The sequence below is a fragment of the Entelurus aequoreus genome, linkage group LG03 (genome assembly GCF_033978785.1).
Source record: "Entelurus aequoreus isolate RoL-2023_Sb linkage group LG03, RoL_Eaeq_v1.1, whole genome shotgun sequence".
In the NCBI taxonomy this organism is placed as follows: Eukaryota; Metazoa; Chordata; class Actinopteri; order Syngnathiformes; family Syngnathidae; genus Entelurus; species Entelurus aequoreus.
The window spans coordinates 43,436,156-43,455,978 of NC_084733.1; the positions used below are offsets into that span (position 1 = coordinate 43,436,156).

The following is a 19,823-nucleotide window of genomic DNA, read 5'->3' on the forward strand; positions in this document are numbered from 1 at the left end:
TGGCACAGGGGCATTGTTACCACTGTGTTACATGGCCTTTCCTTTTAACAACACTCAGTAAACATTTGGGAACTGAGGAGACACATTTTTGAGGCTTTTCGGGTGAAATTCCTTCCCATTCTTGCTTGATGTACAGCTTAAGTTGTTCAACAGTCCGGTTGTGGTATTTTAGGCTTCATATTGCGCCACACATTTTCAATGGGAGACAGGTCTGGACTACAGGCAAGCCAGTCTACTACCCGCACTCTTTTACTATGAAGCCACGCTGTTGTAACACGTGGCTCGGCATTGTCTTGCTGACAAGCAGGGGCGTCCACGGTAACGTTGCTTGGATGGCAACATATGTTGTACCAAAACCTGTATGTACCTTTCAGTATTAATGGTGCCTTCCCAGATGTGTAAGTTACCCATGCCTTTGGCACTAATACACCCCCATACCATCACAGATGCTGGCTTTTGAACTTTGCCCCTATAACAATCCGGATGGTTCTTTTCCCCTTTGTTCCGCAGGACACAACGTCCACAGTTTCCAAAAACAATTTGAAATGTGGACTCGTCAGACCACAGAACACACTTGCACTTTGCATCAGTCCATCTTAGATGAGCTCGGGCCTAGCGAAGCTGGCGGCGTTTCTGGGTGTTGTTGATAAATGGCTTTCGCTTTGCAAAGTAGAGTTTTAACTTGCACTTACAGATGTAGCGACGATCTGTAGTTACTGACAGTGGGTTTCTGAAGTGTTCCTGAGCCCATGTGGTGATATTCTTTACACACTAATGTCGCTTTTTGATGCAGTACCGCCTGAGATATCGAAGGTCCGTAATCTCATTGCTTACTTTCAGTGATTTCTCCAGATTCTCTGAACCTTTTGATGATATTACGGACCATAGATGGTGAAATCCCTGAATTCCTTGCAATAGCTCGTTGAGAAATGTTGTTCTTAAACTGTTCGACAATTTGCTCACGCATTTGTTCACAAAGTGGTGACCCTCGCCCCATCCTTGTTTGTGAATGACTGAGCATTTCATGGAAGCTGCTTTTATACCCAAGCATGGCACCCACCTGTTCCCAATTAGCCTGTTCACCTGTGGGATGTTCCAAATAAGTGTTTGATGAGCATTCCTCAACTTTCTCAGTCTTTTTGCCAGTTGTGCCAGCTTTTTTGAAACATGTTGCACGCATCAAATTCCAAATGAGCTAATATTTGCAAAAAATTAAGTTTTCCAGTTCGAACGTTAAGTATCTTGTCTTTGTAGTCTATTCAATTGAATATAGGTTGAAAAGGGTTTGAAAATCATTGAATTCTGTTTTTATTTACCATTTACACAATGTGCCAACTTCACTAGTTTTGGTTTTTGTATATTAATGTCCCTGAAGAGTATAAACGTTGTTAAGTAGTCTTCAGCATAAATGATTTTAACTATAAATATCTAATTTTTTTCTAATGTTAAGTGAAGGCTGAGATAGCATTTTTTTTTTACTTTTCATAAAGGGGAGTAAATGGTTAATAAGGGAATACATATTTTTTAATTTTTTTGCACATTTGTGTGTGCCATGTTGGTAAAATGCTTTTCTCAGTCTTTTTGCCCTTTATATTTGCTCATTGATGACCTATTCTTCAAAAAATGTCCTTATTATAATCATGATTTAGTGCAACTTCCATTTTCTTCCACAGTTTTATTGCAACAAACATGAAAAAAAAAACATGGCAACTTATATCTAACATTTTTAGAGAAAAGCTCCAGCAAAATCAGGCATCTCAAAAAAGGGTCGCGAGATCCTGGGCGGAATTGTAAATTGCTGCCAATGTTAAAAATGTGCTCTCCTCTAAGTTTAATATCAAATAAAGAATATAATGATTTTACCCGTCTGGCCCACGTGGGAATAGATTTTACTCCAAACTGCCCCTGAGCTAAAATGAGTTTGACACCATCGGTCTAAACCAGACAAAGTCGATCGCAAAGGTAGTGTGAGTAGATCACATGGCATTAAAAAAAAATAGACTTCAGCATCAGCTCTGACGGCACACCACTAACTGCCCATGCGCAAACAACTACGCAAAATACGGCCCAACTATCAAGCCAGCTAGCCAGTTACCAAGTTAGCCTCCATTTTATAGCCTTGGTTTTTTTCTCTAAACTTGAGAAAGGGTATACAAATGAGTGGAGGAGCTGGACCAAGCAAAATGCCAAAAGCGTATCACTTTCATACAGAATGGAAGGAGGAATTTTTTTCACGATGTCACGTTGTCATGCATATGCTTCATCTGTCAGACTACCGTTGCAATACCAAAGCAGGGAAATGTGGAGCGGCATTTTCGAACTGTTCATAAAAACTACGACACCGACTTCCCACCGACAAGCGAGCTGAGGAGGAGAAAGGTGAAGGAACTAAAATGCCAGTTGTACGGGCAGCAGTCATTTTTCCCACTGCGAACTTCGTAAGCGAAAGCTGCCACCGAAGCATCGTTCCTTTCATTCCATCCAATGCAAGTCATCAGAGTACGGTAATGACAAAAAAGTACATAGTTACAGAGTTACATAGTTAATTGTGTTGTGCAATATGGACTCATTCAATTTTGCAAGGTACATTAACATATATTGTGCATATAAAGAATTCTCAATATATTCATAAATAAATATATGTTTTGAACTTTTGTAGTAGGTAGATCATTTTGGCTTGGTCATTTTATAAGTAGTTTGTATGGTGAAAAAGTGTGTGCACCCCTGTTCTAAACAGAAGGGAAATGCGCCACAGCAGCGCCTGCAGTGAGTAACTCATCCAGAAGATGGCGCCATAGCACAAACAATAACAACTATTCAGTGTATTTGCTTTGGGTTTTTGTTTTTACTTTTTTGCATTATGACCATCAGCTAAGAAAAATCCACAAATTATCCACGCCGTTTTATAAACCGCAGGGTTCAAAGCGTTGGAAAAAGGTATTGGCTTATAGTACGAATTTATGATAAATGCTACGTGTGCAACAGAATAAAACAGGCTTTGATTCAAACTTCCATCCATCCATCCATCCATTTTCTACCGCTTGTCCCTTTCGGGGTCGCGGGGGCTGCTGGAGCCTATCTCTGCATCTACCCGTGTGAAAATGCAGTGAACATACTGACATGTACCAGGTGATGGCGTTGAAAGTCATGTTTGATTGTCCTACGGCTGCTATCCAGGCTATTTGCCGTCTCTTTATTAGCTCATTAAGCAGACTTCCTTTGGCTTTTCTTTAACTCTGGAAATGAGAAAATTCGTACCAACTTGTTAAGGAAAAAACAAAACCTAAGCACAGATTCTTATATTCAGCCATGTAAATAAGCGATTCCAAGTCCAGCAAGACCCATAATGCAATGTGTTTCCACGTCATACTTTCAAGCCCTATAATTCTGCACCTGTTAGTGGCACATTTTAGGCTACAAACGGAAGTTTAATTAAGGTTAGTTCCTACACTGAGTGTGTATTTTTCAAGTATAAAACCCCAGTAGCTATTAAACCTGTTTGTGCAACTTTACGGATATTTACATTAAAATGCAAAGTCACTATCAGACTGTTTTGAGTATACAGGATCGCCGCAGCTATTATGTGTATACTTCTGCTGTGTCAGTCTCAGGGCAGGAGGCCCAGATGTTTGTTCTGGAACTCTTCAATAGATGAATATGGTAAGTTGACAAAACACATGCTGATGCAGCATATTGGTCCACTGCAGCCTTTCAGAATAGCTGCTCGAGTTTAAAAACAAAACAGCACTGGGTATGGACTTGTTTGTGCAGAATTTTTCACCTCAGGAGATGTTAAGAGAAAACTGATTACACAAATGAAAAAAAAAGCTTTTGGTGAGACATTTTAAACGCGATCCTTACCTTATGGTCCACTATAGAGCACACCAGGTCCTTGACAGCCGAAAGCGACAGGTCACTGGCCTCCAGGTTGACTGTCTCCCTTGTCAGTCCAATCTGCAGCAGGAAGGACACCCCATGGAAAGAGCTACGAGAATTGGTGGGGCTCGGGGCATCGTGGCTTCCGTTGGACAGCCGTGTGTAGAGCGGTCCAACCGGGGAAGGGGACAGAATGGCTGGCAAGGTCGGATGGTGCGGATGGAGAGAGTGGAGGTAGGCTCGAGGTAAGGATGCGGGAGAGGAGGCAGACATTGGCTTTCTTCCAATGGCGACTTGCAAAGTTGAATACTACAGGGTTCCGTGACAGGGTATTTGGCTGGGAATACCTTTGGTACTCATCAGTCTTAGTGAGTCAGAAATCTGGGATTTTCCAGAGTGTCAACTAAAATCAGTGGTGCCACACGGCACTGTTGTTTACCACATGAAATAAAGTTTCTGAACATTCCGGAGTAGCCCTGCAACAAACGTCATATCTTGAAGTGGTGCTCCTTGTTTTTAATGAAGTCACTGATCCACTCTGACCACAGGAAGCCTGTCAACAAAAACAAACATACGTCTTGACAAACTAAATATTTAACAACATTAAAATGGCCCCTCTGATGCCGACAACATTGGCACTTATTTCATAGTTCTTGACCTAAAAATTATGTCTACAAATAAAATTCCCTTCAAAATAGCCACAGTAATCATTTTAGGCTTGTCTTCTAATGACTTTACAGCACATTTTAAAAGGCCCACTTTTAACTCCAAAAGGTGGGCACTGCAGCCTACATCAGCCTGCTTATGCCACCTACAGAAGACGGGAGACAATTTCAAATTGCGTAGAATGGGCCCGAGTTTCTAGAAGTTTACGTGTACTAAAATATATGCAAACTTGATAGCGCACCCAAAGCTGATCTAATCTAAGCTCGTTCACAGAGGATTGCATCTCTTAAGTGAGAAAATTAAGGACCGCAATCATCTTGAATATGAAAAATATATGATGATCATCAGAACGGCCATAATATTGGGAGGAGAAGATGCAAATATAATCATTCAGCAAGTGCAATGTGTTTTATCATGACTAAAACTGTTCTGTGTCTTTATTTAGCACATTTGAAATGTTAGTGCAAACTGCCACAGTTACACAAATGGCTGTGATAAAGGATGGCATCGCGCTGCAAAGACAGGTTGGACAGACAATACTTTGTACATTTAAGGAGGGGCATAATTTATTTTTTTCAGGAGGGGCCCCTGTCAAAAATCAATTTCCGCGGCGTTAGCGCACATACTTGCTAACGCAGCACTGCTGGGGCTTCGTCTGTTCAAAACTGATTACTACATGTAAGAGAAACACTTATATTCGTGGTTATCAAAATAATATGGGTTTGAACTTATATAAGCCTTTATCGTGTCTGAAAAATGAAAGTTGCCCATTTTTATGGTATTAATGAGATTCTAAACGACTTTTACCGATCCGATGTTCATGTGCTAAAACCTCTTTCTACTACAACTACTAATTGTGGCAGACTTCATGTCAGCAAACAATAACTACTTTGGGACAATCGATGATCCAGAACCTTATATTTTTTAGCTTGAATATACAGAGGATGAACTACAAATTTTAGAAGCTGAGTGATAGGCAGATCTTAGATGAAGAATTAATCATAATCCTCACGCAGGTAAAAAGTAAAATAAAATAAAAAAAGTGGCAGCAAACAAGCATCTTTTCATGTCTTTCTCGCCATCTCCAAGTCTAGGTTGAATGTCAAAGTTGACCAACTGCTCGGTTTATGTCCACAACCTTCTTCTATACAAGTGAGAAGTATTACTTATAATCTACAATTAAGGGGGAACTGCACTTCTTTTGTAATTGTGCCTATCGTTCACAATAATAATGAGAGACAGAAACACGTCTTTTTTTTTACGATTTTAAAGATGATTTAAAAAAAACGCTTGAAAAATGTGGCTAATGGGAGTCGACATTGTAGCCTTCAAAGCACTCTAAAACAACTTCAAAACCCTCCATCAAGGTTTTCTATACACACTGCAAGTAAATATATAATGTAGTAAGAGACATGTTCATAACAATATGTAGTATGTTCAATATTTACCCTATTTTGATCATTTTAATCATTTCTTCCGCGCATTGATTTTCATTTCCAAAGCAGCGCACTTCCGACTTCTGGCAAAAACTTGTGTTCCTACTTCCGGAATCAAACACAAGTGTTTCCTAATCATGGCAGACTTGTTAACAGACAACGAAGATGACTGTTTTTTGACAAATGAGGATTCACAAATATATATATCGCTAAATAAACTGCTACTTATAGAAGCGAGCACGAAGGAAGAGTGAGACGTTGGAGCAGACGGAAGCCGAGAGTGAGGTGGAAGCGATTTTGGTGCTAACTTGGAGCCAGGCTATTTCGACATAAATGGTGTGCTTACCCAAAATCAACAGAAAACGTCACCGGTCTGCTGGACCAGCCGAACAACTGTCCATCGAGTGAGTCACTTTAATATCAATCATGATACACGCAGCACGCCATGCGTGTTATTACATCTACAGTACATACAATGTCTGGCTAACTGTGTACAACCAAAACATGAAATGTGGGCTAATACTTTACAGATACTGTAATATGATTATTCATGTTTCTAAACTAGTACACATTGGTGTTGTATCGCAGTGGTGTGCATTACAAACTCAAACGTGTTTCGTATTGTCGTAGAAACTAGCTTATCTCTTGCCGTAGTTAGCTTCTAAGACTAATACCGTAGCATGGCGATGTGTTACTACGCTAGAAAAAGAGTTCCTCGGTGTTCGCTCTTACAATTACAATGTCGCTACAGCTTGGTTATTATACAGGTTACGGAACGTAAATTAAGTATTGTTAACGGTTTTTGAATGTATTTTTAAAAGTGATTTAGAGGTAGAATTGATTGCTCTCATTAGCTGCCTTGCTAACCCCCTAGAACAACCGTAATTTTACATGTTAGAAAGCGAAAAAAAACAAAAAACTTTTGTCTTCTTGTCTCTCATAATGGTTGTGAACGATAGGTAAAAAGTGCAGTTTCTCTTTAAAGGCATACTGAAATGAATTTTTTTTTATTTAAACGGGGATAGCAGATCCATTCTATGTGTCATACTTGATCATTTTGCGATATTGCCATATTTTTGCTGAAAGGATTTAGTAGAGAACAACGACGATAAAGATCGCAACTTTGGTATCTGATAAAAAAAAGCCTTGCCCCTACCGGAAGTAGCGTGACGTAGTCAATTGAAAGGCTCCTCACATTTTCCTATTGTTTTCAACGCAGCTAGAGCGATTCGGACAGAGAAAGCGACGATTACCCCATTAATTTGAGCGAGGATGAAAGATTTGTGGATGAGAAACGTTCGAGTGAAGTACTAGAATGCAGTGCAAGACATATCTTTTTTCGCTCTGACCGTAACTTAGGTACAAGCTGGCTCATTGGATTCCACACTCTCTCCTTTTTCTATTGTGGATCACAGATTTGTATTTTAAACCACCTCGGATACTATATCCTCTTGAAAATGAGAGTCGAGAACGCGAAATGGACATTCAGTGACTTTTATCTCCACAACAATACATCGACGAAACACTTTAGCTACGGAGCTAACGTGATAGCATCGTGCTTAACTGCATATAGAAACAAAATAAATAAATCCCTGACTGGAAGGATAGACAGAAGATCAACAATACTATTAAACCAGGGACATGTAAATACACGGTTAATGCTTTCCAGCCTGGCGAAGGTTAACAATGCTGTTGCTAATGACGCCATTGAAGCTAACTTAGCAACCGGACATCACAGAGCTATGCTAAAAACATTAGCTATCCACCTACGCCAGCCAGCCCTCATCTGCTCTTCAACACCCGTACTCACCTGCGTTCCAGCGATCAACGGTGCGACGAAGGACTTCACCCGATCACAGATGCGGTCGGCGAGACGGAGGAAGTAAAGGTGAGTTCGCCGGCTAACGCGTCTGCTATCCATCTCTGTCTTCCTGGTTGTGTTGCTGTAGTCCGCCGCTAATACACAGATCCCACCTACAACTTTCTTCTTTGCAGTCTCCATTGTTCATTAAACAAATTGCAAAAGATTCACCAACACAGATGTCCAGAATACTGTGGAATTTTGAAATGAAAACAGAGCTTTTTTGTGTTGTATTTAATGGGGTACCAATACTTCCGCATCAACTGATTCAGTCACGCGCATACACTACCGTTCAAAAGTTTGGGGTCACCCAAACAATTTTGTGGAATAGCCTTCATTTCTAAGAACAAGAATAGACTGTCGAGTTTCAGATGAAAGTTCTCTTTTTCTGGCCATTTTGAGCGTTTAATTGACCCCACAAATGTGATGCTCCAGAAACTCAATCTGCTCAAAGGAAGGTCAGTTTTGTAGCTTCTGTAACGAGTTAAACTGTTTTCAGATGGGTGAACATGATTGCACAAGGGTTTTCTAATCATCAATTAGCCTTCTGAGCCAATGAGCAAACACATTGTACCATTAGAACACTGGAGTGAGAGTTGCTGGAAATGGGCCTCTACCCACCTATGTAGATATTGCACCAAAAACCAGACATTTGCAGCTAGAATAGTCATTTACCCCATTAGCAATGTATAGAGTGTATTTCTTTAAAGTTAAGACTAGTTTAAAGTTATCTTCATTGAAAAATAAGGACATTTCAATGTGACCCCAAACTTTTGAACGGTAGTGTATGTCATCATATCTAGACGTTTTCAACCGGAAGTGTGGCGGGAAATTTAAAATTGCAATTTATAAGTTAACCCGGCCGTATTGGCATGTGTTGCAATGTTACTATGATACTATCAGACTGCGTGGTCGGTAGTAGTGGGTTTCAGTAGGCCTTTAAGGTTCAATTCGAATACTTCTCCTTCGCCCTCGTTTTTGCCCTCCCTCCTTGGTTTTGCGCGTTCACGTCAATCAAGAAGCGTTCAAATTATCTGTCAGGTAGGGGGGAAGGGCAAAGTCCCTCCTTCGAAGCGAAGTGAGCTTGTAGACCTCCCGACACGATCGAGTGCGATGGCAGACAAGAAAATCAGAGAAGTGTACAAATGTGAGTAATAAGCATAATTAATGATTTTTTTATAATAATAAAACTGGTGGTTTAGTCAGACTTCAAACCTTTGCTACTGCAAGTAAATATTGGCTTCAAACACAAATACAGAATGAAACACTTCGCGAGCTGATGTGCGAGCACTTGCATATTTCGCCAAAAACTCTGTCTTCTAAACAGTCTTCTTCTTAATAAAGAAAGGTGAAGAAAAAAAAATTAGCACAAGCAAAGCCGAACATCGCATGTGACGGCTACTTGAAAGTAAAAAAACATTTGTTGCATCTGCCTTACGTCACTGCTGGCAAACTGCGAGGGTTGATGACTTAGGGAGATTCAATTGACGTCCATATGCATAGGGGTGTATTTGCAATACTTCACGGAGTGTCAAGTAGAAGAGGGGAGGGGAAGGAGGGAGAATTCAAATTGATCCTAACTTCCACCAACTCAGAGGCGATGCAGCAGCTCATCGGATCAGTATGCCAGTAGCTGCATAAACTAGAATATTTGACATGGCTTATTATGTTTAAAACAAGAAGTTATCAATTGCCTGCAGATATTTAAAGTTTATTCATAGAAAGGGATGTGGGGTATAACCTCAGAGGAACGGTAAAATATAAACACGTTTCAGCACTTAGCACAAGGAAAAGTTTTTGTGTCTCAGTCTGTGGGGTGAAAATATGGAACAGCCTGAGTGATGAACTCAAACACTGTTCAAACATTGAGCATTTTAAGAAATTGTACAAATCTAATATTTTGGTTCGGTATACTGAGGTCTAGGCTTATTTTGAATGTGAGTATGAATTACTTATATGACTTATGATGATATATTGAGAATTGTAAGCACATTGTTCTGGGCAAATTAAGTTATGTGGATCCAAATGAATGTGATCAAATGTGGTTCAGAGGAAACTGGATATTAGTTAAAGTAACTATGTAAAAAAGGGTGGGATTCAAAAAGTGTATACTTCTTCCCATTACCCTTTTGAGATATGTTTAATTAAATTTCATTTTGTTCATTAAATTTTTTCTTTTTTTTGTGAAATAATATTGCCATTGAGCACAAGATTGTTCACTGGAGATATGTACACTACCGTTCAAAATTTGGGGTCACATTGAAATGTCCTTATTTTTGAAGGAAAAGCACTGTACTTTTCATTGAAGATAACTTTAAACTAGTCTTAACTTTAAAGAAATACACTCTATACATTGCTAATGTAGTAAATGACTATTCTAGCTGCAAATGTCTGGTTTTTGGTGCAATATCTACATAGGTGTATAGAGGCCCACTTCCAGCAACTATCACTCCAGTGTTCTAATGGTACAATGTGTTTGCTCATTGGCTCAGAAGGCTAATTGATGATTAAAAAACCCTTGTGCAATCATGTTCACACATCTGAAAACAGTTTAGCTCGTTACAGAAGCTACAAAACTGACCTTCCTTTGAGCAGATTGAGTTTCTGGAGCATCACATTTGTGGGGTCAATTAAACGCTCAAAATGGCCAGAAAAAGAGAACTTTCATCTGAAACTCGACAGTCTATTCTTGTTCTTAAAAATGAAGGCTATTCCACAAAATTGTTTGGGTAACCCCAAACTTTTGAACGGTAGTGTATGTATATTATGTACTACATGTATGGTGTGGAGCTGACTATGACATACTCAATAAACAACCACTCAACCATTGATTGATTGAATTGATTGAAACTTGTATTAGTAGTTTGCACAGTGCAGTACATATTCCGTACAATTGACCACTAAATGGTAACACCCGAATAAGTTTTTCAACTTGTTTAAGTCGGGGTCCACGTAAATCAATTCATCCACTTAGTTACATGTGATCACGGCGCCGCTAAAAGTAGTTCCTCGGCGTTGGCGCTTATAATAACAATATTGCCAACACTTGTGCAGGTCACGAAATGTGAATGAAGTACTGTTGGCGGTTTTTGAATGTTTTTCCAAAAAGTGCAGTTCCCCTTTAAGGTTCCACAAGGGAATCTTACATCTATTTCCTGTAAGTGCATATCGTAAAACGTCAAACTTTATATTAAAAAGGAACTACAGTTTAATTTGGTCATCAATGGCAGTTGTAATGATAGCATTTACCTTTTTAAGCATTCGGTGACTTTCTAGATGTGTGGCATGGATGAAAACGATGGTATAAAATGCATTGGAGCTGAGAATTAGCACATCATTTCGATATGTAAAACAAATCCAAATCCGTTTACATCTGGAACAAGGGCTTGGAAACATCTGTACTCCTCCCACCTACGACTTGCATATGCTGGCAGAACACAATCCGAGACCTCAACAACGTACATTGATCAATCCTGAATAAGCACCTCAACTTTTTTGTTGCCGTTCTGAAGCCAAACGTCGTCTTTAAAAGCTTTCAAAAAGTCATACTTTACCTTCACAGTCAACGAAGGAGGCATTTCTTTCCAGTGCGAGTGGACCGAGCAAACTTTGAATCTCCATCAACTGAGGAAAGCGACGTCTCAAGTTTAACCTGCACTTTGTTGAAAGTCTCCGACGAACGCGTAACTTGACTAAAGCACATAGCAACTGAGAACTCGTGTAAAAGCTTGTTGAGACGGACCGACCCGGCCATTTAATGTCCTTTATCGCTTATTTCAGTCAATTCATGCGCATCTTATTATCCTTCCAGCTGTGACTACTCCCCCTACTCAACGAGAGAGGGGGAAAGAAAGTTTTACAATTCACTGGGAGTTGTAGTCTTTGACCGCTTTCCATACAATCGACATCCTATTGTAGAGAGGACATCTTGGACTACAACCCGTCAAACAATGGCGCCACTGATAGAGTAAAGTCAACTGCGCATGCGCTGACCTTTTCCGTTATTTGTGCCGGAATGTTGATTCAGAAGATCTGGATCGGTTCGGAACACACTCGAGATTGGAAAACAGTCATTCAGGGGTCATGGCAAAATAAATGTAACTTTCTGAGTTTTTTTTTTAATAAATGGCCTGTGTGGAATTATGTATGGAATTATGCCTACCCTACACGTGGACAGTATAAATGTAACTTACCAACTTCCTCCACACACCGGAAAACACACAATGTAGATTTTATTGTTCATGAATGTGAATAAATATTTTACTGTTGATGTCGTCAGCAAGGAATACGTGAAAGATGAGACAACACCATATTGATATGTAGTGGTAAAAAAATGACCATGTTTATTTTCAAAAAAACAATAAAAACATTAATATTGTGGGAATGTGAGGTCTACCCTCCGGGCCCAAGCCATCAGGCCTCCACAGATGTCTTTCGCTGAGATATTGTCCACTTCTGATCCACTCATCTTCTCTAGAACCTGCACCGCCTTCTGAGAGTCGTTGCCCAGCTTACAAATCACATAAACTGGAAGAAACCAGAGAGAGATGTTTTTCTCTTGTTTGAATTGCATTCCTGTGTACGTTATATATACTGTATATGGAAGGGCATACAGTAAATGTAAGGGGAGAAAAAGAGCTAGAGACCCAGCATATTCAAATAAAAATAGGTGTATTTTTCGGTCATTGAATTTTCATTTTAAGAATCAGAATTGCAAATCAAAAATAATTTGGTTTATTTGAATTTTATTTAGGAGAAAAAAAAATTAATTGAGAAACAAAGTATTTTGCTTTTCTGGGGTCAAAAAGCAAAAACAAATTCTACAAAACGATGTGATTTTCATTTTATATTTGGAAAAAAGGACCATAAACAGATGTTTTTTCATATTTCAGCACCGGACCCGGAAGTTGATAGTTACAACGAAAGCACAGACTGGCCATTAGGGGAAAAAGGGTGTTGTTCAGAAAGATCATGGATCACAGATGCTAATATCAATGCTCTCAAACGATAATAAAAATAAAAAAATCTGATTTATTACACTTGATTAATCACAGGTTAATGCTCACTTAAATAATTGAAATGTGTTTTTACGAGTCATTTTCTCCCTATTTCTGTCATCTGGTGAATTTGATTTTTGTTATATGAAATATAAATTGAAAATCGAACCGATTGTAAACGTAACTATTGCTCATCAAAACAGAAAAAGAAGAATGCTTTGTTTTTCCAAATGTATTTCAAAATGAAATTAAAATAAACCAATAATTTTTACTTATAAATTCCCCATTCATGAACCAAAAATCAAATGACTGAAACGTATACTGACCGATTAAGTGCAGTATGTTTTTTTGTAGCATGTTTTTATGAGATATATTTTATTATACAGGAGTGATTGATAAGCGGTAGGAAATGGATGGATTGATGGATTCTCAAACTGTGGTACATGTACCACTAGTGGTACGCGGGCTCCATCTAGTGGTACACCAAAGAATGACACCAAAGAATCACTTGATTAAAGTACAGTGTTTTATTTTTCTATATTAAACAGTGTTACTTTTCAAACTGTGCGTAATGTCACAGTGGCCAAAAATAATAAATATACTCGTCAAATACAACCTCTGCCTTGTTTTTATATTAATATTTAGGCTTACTACGCTATTGTATTGTAATGTTGGTTGTTAACATAGTACTTGGAGAGCCAAGTTTTTTTTAAGGTGGTACTTGGTGAAAAAAGTTTGAGAACTACTGTTACACAGTAAGGTATGGTTTGTTTGTTTGTGTTGTGAGAGACATTTTTAATGATTTAGACTAGGGAACATCCGAGTTACACTCGTACAATTTATCAAGGAAGAAGCAGAGCTTACTTAACCCCCTGTAATTGTTATATCGTAGTAGTTGCATTGTTTTTTCTTTCTTTATTCTTTTCTTTATTTCTTACATTGAACAAAGAGAGCATAGTCCTCCAAGTCAATCTCCTCGTGTCTTAAACAAAATTGGCCAATAAAGTTGATTCTGAAACTGATATGACTTTTTATCTATTAGACTGAATAACTTAAAGGGGAACTGCACTTTTTTGGGAATTTGCCTATCGTTCACAATTCTTATGGAAGACAAAAGGTTTTATTTCTACAGTTTAACAAAATCGGCTCATTCTAGGGTGGCTAGCAATACAACTAATGGGAGCAATCAATTGTACCTCGAAATCACTTAAAAAATGCATTCAAAAACTGCCAATAATACTTCATTTACCAGGGTGTACCCCACCTTTCACCCAAATGCATCCGAGATAGGCTCCGGCCCCCGCGACCCTGAGAGGGACAAGCGGTAGAAAATGGATGGATGGATGGATGGATGGATGGATGGATGGCTGGACGTTCCGTAACATGTATAATAACCAAGCCGTAGCGACATTGTTATTGTAAGAGCGAACACTGAGGAACTGTTTTTGCATAGTAACACATCTGCGTGCTTTGGTATTAGCCGTAAAAGCTAACTACGGCAAGAGATAAGCTAGCTTCTACGACAACACGAAACGCGTTTGAAATGCACAACACTGCGATACGACACCAATTTGTACTGACGGAAAAACATATTACAGTATCTGTAATGTATTAGCCCACATTTTATGTTTTGTTTGTACACAGCTACCTTGACAGCATATGTACTGTATTCGTAATAACACGCATGACGTGCTACATGTATCATGATCAATATTATAGTAATTCACTCAATGGACAGTTGTGCGTTTGGTCCAGCTGACCGGGCCGTTTTGTTTGGTTTATTTAGAGTAAGCATTCCATTTATGTCAAAATAGCTTGGTTCCAAGATCCACATTTACAGCGTCAAAGCCACGCTGACCAACCTCACTCTCTCGGCTTCCGTATGTTCCGTTTCACCCTTCCATCGTGCTCGCTTCTAGAAGCAGTAGTTCATCCCCATATATTCAGCTTCAAAAAGATAAGGTTGTAAATCCTCATTTGTCCAAAAATAGTCGTTTTCGTTGTCTGTTACCAAGTCAGCCATGATTAGGAAACACTTGTGTTTGTTTCCGGAAGTCGGAAGTGCGCTGCTATGGAGACGGAAATCAATGCGCTGAGGAAATCAGTACCAAAATACGGTAAATATTGAACAACATATTACATAGTTATGAACGTGTCTGTTACTAAATTACATATAGACTTGCAGTGTGTATATAAAACCTTGATGGAGGGTTTTGACCTTGTTTTAGAGGGCTTTAGGTTACAGCGATGACTACCATTAGCCGCATCTTCAAAGCGTTTATCAACCTAAAATCCTAAAAAAAAGAAAAAGAGGTGTGTTCTTGTCTCTCATGACTGTGAACGATAGGTAAATTTTTTTTTCAGTACATCTTTTTTTCAAAGTAAAGTTCCCCTTTAAGCATCAGGTCAAGTATGGATGTTTAATACAGCTATAACTATCCCACAATGCCGTAACTGCAGAAAGATTGTTCAATGTTGCACTGATCATTCTCTTATATCGAAACACAGGGAAACTTTAATTGGCTTCTATAAACAACTGCCTTTTCGATTTTAGTTAAAAACTACACATACCTCAATTTAACTCATTGCTAAAGAAACATAATGGGCGAATGAAACAGGCCCGAAATAAAGTTTTTAATATTCATTCCTCCAAAGCAGGCCAGCTGCTCAGGTTGGCCACACTTGTTTTGGAAAAAGGGGTCACCTGGCAACCCCATTACAATCTGCTAAAAGCAGTCCAAAATAGGCCACCAAGCAGCAGACTGTGAATATGCACAAGTGTTTATACGCACTGCCTCATTTCCGACAACATACGCCGACCCAAGTGGCAGTTCTGTCATGTTACCTGGAGGCCAGTAGTCACCGGCCTTATGCTGTTTCAATCGGCAGATGTGCTCCTGAAGTAACTGGATATGTTCACTATTCCTCTCTTCTAAACTTGCGAGCGGAATGTCTGTCAACAATGTTAGGGGGGATAACAACAACAAAAAATAGGGGTTTTGTATGACTCGCAAAGGATACTCAGCGAGCTGGGTAAATGGCAAATATCCACCTCCACAAGAGGGCGCACATCCAACAAGAGATGAGGCTCTGCTTTGTCCACAATGGATTTGTAATCCTGGAATTACAGAGAAACATATCTTAATGCACAACATAATAATCATTGAGAAGGAAGTGCTCTTATTTTAGGAAAACTGATTTATATCTCCCAGTTAAACACGGAAATGTAAATGACTTACAGCAAACTCGATTGAAGTAAAGATATGATTTGATTTGTATTCGTATTATAATTATATTAACTGCTTTTCCTGAAATAACAGGAAACAAAACTGCTTCCAATTGGAGCTCCAAAAGCAAACCAAATTCAACGTGATCTCCATCTTTGCACCTAATGGTTGTTTAATAGTGCAGATTGTGTGATCATACGCACACGCAACCTTCTTGCTATACTACTTTTGCCAAACACAGTATTATTATTTTACTGTGGAAAATTAAACCGCACATTTTAGGGCTAGGTGAGTGCTGATACGTGTGTTCATATCTTGAGACAAGTACAGTATGTAGCACTCAAACAGGGCAGCATGCAGTGGACAAAGGTTCCTCACCTGCACTGAGATCCTCTGATCTCTGGACAGGAGGTTCAGTCTGCGACACTGAAACCAACATAAAATGTTCTATAATAAACTAAACAATCATGTCACATAAAAGCATGAGTCAACTTGTGATCCATAACATCAAAACCAACCTTATCTGTTGCAGCTGACCCGCAGAAGGCCTCGTAGTCCACGAGCTGCGTTACACTGGGCTTCTCACCACACACTGCACAACCCGACTGCTTGGGACGCAACCGGATGGATCTGAATCTGGCACTTTGAGCGTCAAAGATTACCAGGTGCTGGCCACATGAAGCTGCCGTGTTTGGTTAAGTTGTGACAAACATTTGCTAACACTATTAATGTTTAGTCCCCCTGTTGACAAGCGGCTAACAGCTAATTATGTGTGGAGACAATACCCTAAGGCAGTGGTTCTCAACCTTTTTTCAGTGATGTACCCCCTGTGAAAAAATTTTTAATTGAAGTACCCCGTAATTAGAGCAAAGCATTTTTGGTTGAAAAAAAGAGATAAAGAAGTAAAATACAGCACTATGTCATCAGTTTCTGATTTATTCAATTGTATAACAGTGCATAATATTGCTCATTTGTAGTGGTCTTTCTTGAACTATTTGGGAAAAAAAGATATAAAAATAACTAAAAACTTGTTGAAAAATAAACAAGTGATTCAATTCTAAATAAAGATTTCTACACAAAAAAAACACGAAAAAAATGACAATTACATTTTGAAACATAGTTTATCTTCAATTTCGACTCTTTAAAATTCAAAATTCAACCGAAAAAAAGAAGAGAAAAACTAGCTAATTCGAATCTTTTTGAAAAAATTAAAAAAATAATTTATGGAACATCATTAGTAATTTTTCCTGATTAAGATTAATTTTAGAATTTTGATGACATGTTTTAAATAGGTTAAAATCCAATCTACACTTTGTTAGAATATATAACAAATTGGACCAAGCTATATTTCTAACAAAGACAAATCATTATTTCTTCTAGATTTTCCAGAACAAAAATTTTAAAAGGAATTCAAAAGACTTTGAAATAAGATTTAAATTTGATTCTACAGATTTTCTAGATTTGCCAGAATAGTTTTTTTGAATTTTAATCATAATAAGTTTGAAGAAATATTTCACAAATATTCTTCGTCGAAAAAACAGAAGCTAAAATGAAGAATTAAATTAAAATTTATTTATTATTCTTTACAATAAAAAAAATAAATTTACTCGAACATTGATTTAAATTGTCAGGAAAGAAGAGGAAGGAATTTAAAAGGTATATGTGTTTAAAAATCCTAAAATCCTTTTTAAGGTTGTATTTTTTCTCTAAAATTGTCTTTCTGAAAGTTACAAGAAGCAAAGTAAAAAAAATAATGAATTTATTTAAACAAGTGAAGACCAAGTCTTTAAAATATTTTCTTGGATTTTCAAATTTTATTTGAGTTTTGTCTCTCTTAGAATTAAAAATGTCGGGCAAAGCGAGACCAGCTTGCTAGTAAATAAATACAATTTAAAAAATAGAGGCAGCTCACTGGTAAGTGCTGCTATTTGAGCTATTTTTAGAACAGGCCAGCGGGCGACTCATCTGGTCCTTACGGGCTACCTGGTGCCCGCGGGCACCGCGTTGGTGACCCCTGTTCTAAACATTTCTTCACAAAAAAAAAAATCTTTAACATCAATATTTATGAAACATGTCCACAAAAAAATCTAGCTGTCAACACTGAATATTGCATTGTTGCATTTCTTTTCACAGTTCTTCTTGACAGACATTTTAGTGAGGGTCAAACCATCATGGCATGGGGGAAACTCTGCGTTTATGGTAATGAATGGAATAGCCTACTTGATTTGATGTTCAGTTTATGAACTTACATTCATATTTTGTTGAAGTATTATTCAATAAATATATTTATAAAGGATTTTTGAATTGTTGCTATTTTTAGAATATTTAAAAAAAATCTCACGTACCCCTTGGCATACCTTCAAGTACCCCCAGGGGTACGCGTACCCCCATTTGAGAACCACTGCCCTAAGGCCTAGTATCTAATAGGGGAACCACACTTTTTTATTTATTTTGCCTATCGTTCACAACCATTATGAAATACATTACGGATGTATTTTTTTAATACAGTCTAACTTGTAAATAAATGTAAATAAAAGTCCACTAACAACAAAGTCAATGGGAGGTCCTTTATTCTGCCCACGGTGCCGTGATCACAAGTGTGCGTGCCAATATTGACATCATCCTCTCTTCCTTTCTTGCGGAAATTTACTGTAGATAACAAATCATGCCTTTCACCTGGATATTAGAAGAACGAGGACGTATTACAACAAGTTGGTAGACTTTGACAGCCAATTTAGGCCCGGAAATGGTGAGAATGACACAAAAAGACACTTGGTTCCACTCTCCTTTTCTGCGCAGAGTATGAGTCATTCTTCACTTAAACGGGAATATAAAAATATTTTATGAATTGCCATCCTAATGACAGCAGACATTGAGCAGTAAGGGATGTTTTATTATGTTTGTTGGCTCTCATGAAGCCTGCAGTGAGAAATAATCAGTAATGTTGAAAAAAAGCGCTTGTCGAGATGCGTTTATTAAAAGTGATTGCTTGAAATGATCAAAATACATAAATATTACATTTTATTATAAATGTGCCCGTTGCTACATTGCATATAAACACAGTGTGCATATAACACTTTAATGAAGGGGTTTGGATGTTTTAAGCGCTCTTATAGGCAGAATAGAGAGACTTCCTTAAACTCCATTGTAAGCGTACTTTTGATCGCATTTATTTACCACTAGCCTGTGCATCGGTTGGGGACATCTCTGCGCTGCTGACCCGTCTCCGCTCGGGATGGTTTCCTGTTGGCCCCGCTGTGGACTGGACTCCCGCTGATGTGTTGGATCCACTGTGGACTGGACTTTCACAATGTTATGTCAGACCCACTCGACATCCGTTGCTTTCGGTCTCCCCTAGAGGGGGGGGGTTACCCACATATGCGGTCCTCTCCAAGGTTTCTCATAGTCATTCACCGACGTCCCACTGGGGTGAGTTTTTCTTGCCCGTATGTGGGCTCTGTACCGAGGATGTCGTTGTGGCTTGTACAGCCCTTTGAGACACTTGTGATTTAGGGCTATATAAATAAACATTGATTGATTGATTGATTGATTGATTGATTGATTTACTATTTAGAATGCATAAAAAAAGACAAACATATGTGTTCTTGTTTTACATAAGGATTGTGAGTGATAAGCAAAATTCCAAAAAAGTGCAGTTCCCCTTTAAATATCATTGTCAAGTATTATTACTGGAGGACGAGACTAAACATGTTACACAACAACAGAAAGCCAGAAGAAGGCATGCAAATAAAAAAGCTAA

At 38.5% G+C, this 19,823-nt stretch overlaps 2 protein-coding genes and 1 long non-coding RNA gene across 6 annotated transcripts in view; 1 reads left to right on the plus strand and 2 right to left on the minus strand.

The window, feature by feature from the left end:
- Positions 1 to 11,755, minus strand: part of prkd3 (protein kinase D3) — a 110,555-nt gene extending 98,800 nt beyond the window's left edge. Inside the window, exons 1-2 of one of the 2 annotated variants that reach the window (XM_062041857.1) lie at positions 11,394 to 11,755; positions 3,862 to 4,429 (exon numbers count right to left, since the gene is read on the minus strand). In XM_062041857.1, the coding sequence (XP_061897841.1) occupies positions 3,862 to 4,149 (288 nt within the window). In that variant the 5' untranslated portion in view covers positions 4,150 to 4,429; positions 11,394 to 11,755. Of the gene's footprint in view, positions 1 to 3,861; positions 4,430 to 11,393 lie in introns of those variants that run through there. The other variant, XM_062041859.1, reaches the window with a different exon arrangement.
- Positions 3,723 to 19,487, plus strand: LOC133646476 (uncharacterized). Its single transcript, XR_009825297.1, has 3 exons — positions 3,723 to 4,121; positions 16,596 to 16,728; positions 19,247 to 19,487. It is a non-coding gene; the product is annotated as an uncharacterized LOC133646476 (long non-coding RNA).
- mocs3 (molybdenum cofactor synthesis 3) overlaps positions 12,158 to 19,823 on the minus strand; it is a 28,633-nt gene continuing 20,967 nt past the window's right edge. For all 3 annotated transcript variants that reach the window (XM_062041861.1, XM_062041860.1, XM_062041862.1), the window contains exons 9-13: positions 16,582 to 16,745; positions 16,442 to 16,489; positions 15,858 to 15,954; positions 15,682 to 15,789; positions 12,158 to 12,366 (exon numbers count right to left, since the gene is read on the minus strand). In XM_062041861.1, the coding sequence (XP_061897845.1) occupies positions 12,209 to 12,366; positions 15,682 to 15,789; positions 15,858 to 15,954; positions 16,442 to 16,489; positions 16,582 to 16,745 (575 nt within the window). In that variant the 3' untranslated portion in view covers positions 12,158 to 12,208. The remainder of the gene's footprint in view (positions 12,367 to 15,681; positions 15,790 to 15,857; positions 15,955 to 16,441; positions 16,490 to 16,581; positions 16,746 to 19,823) is intronic.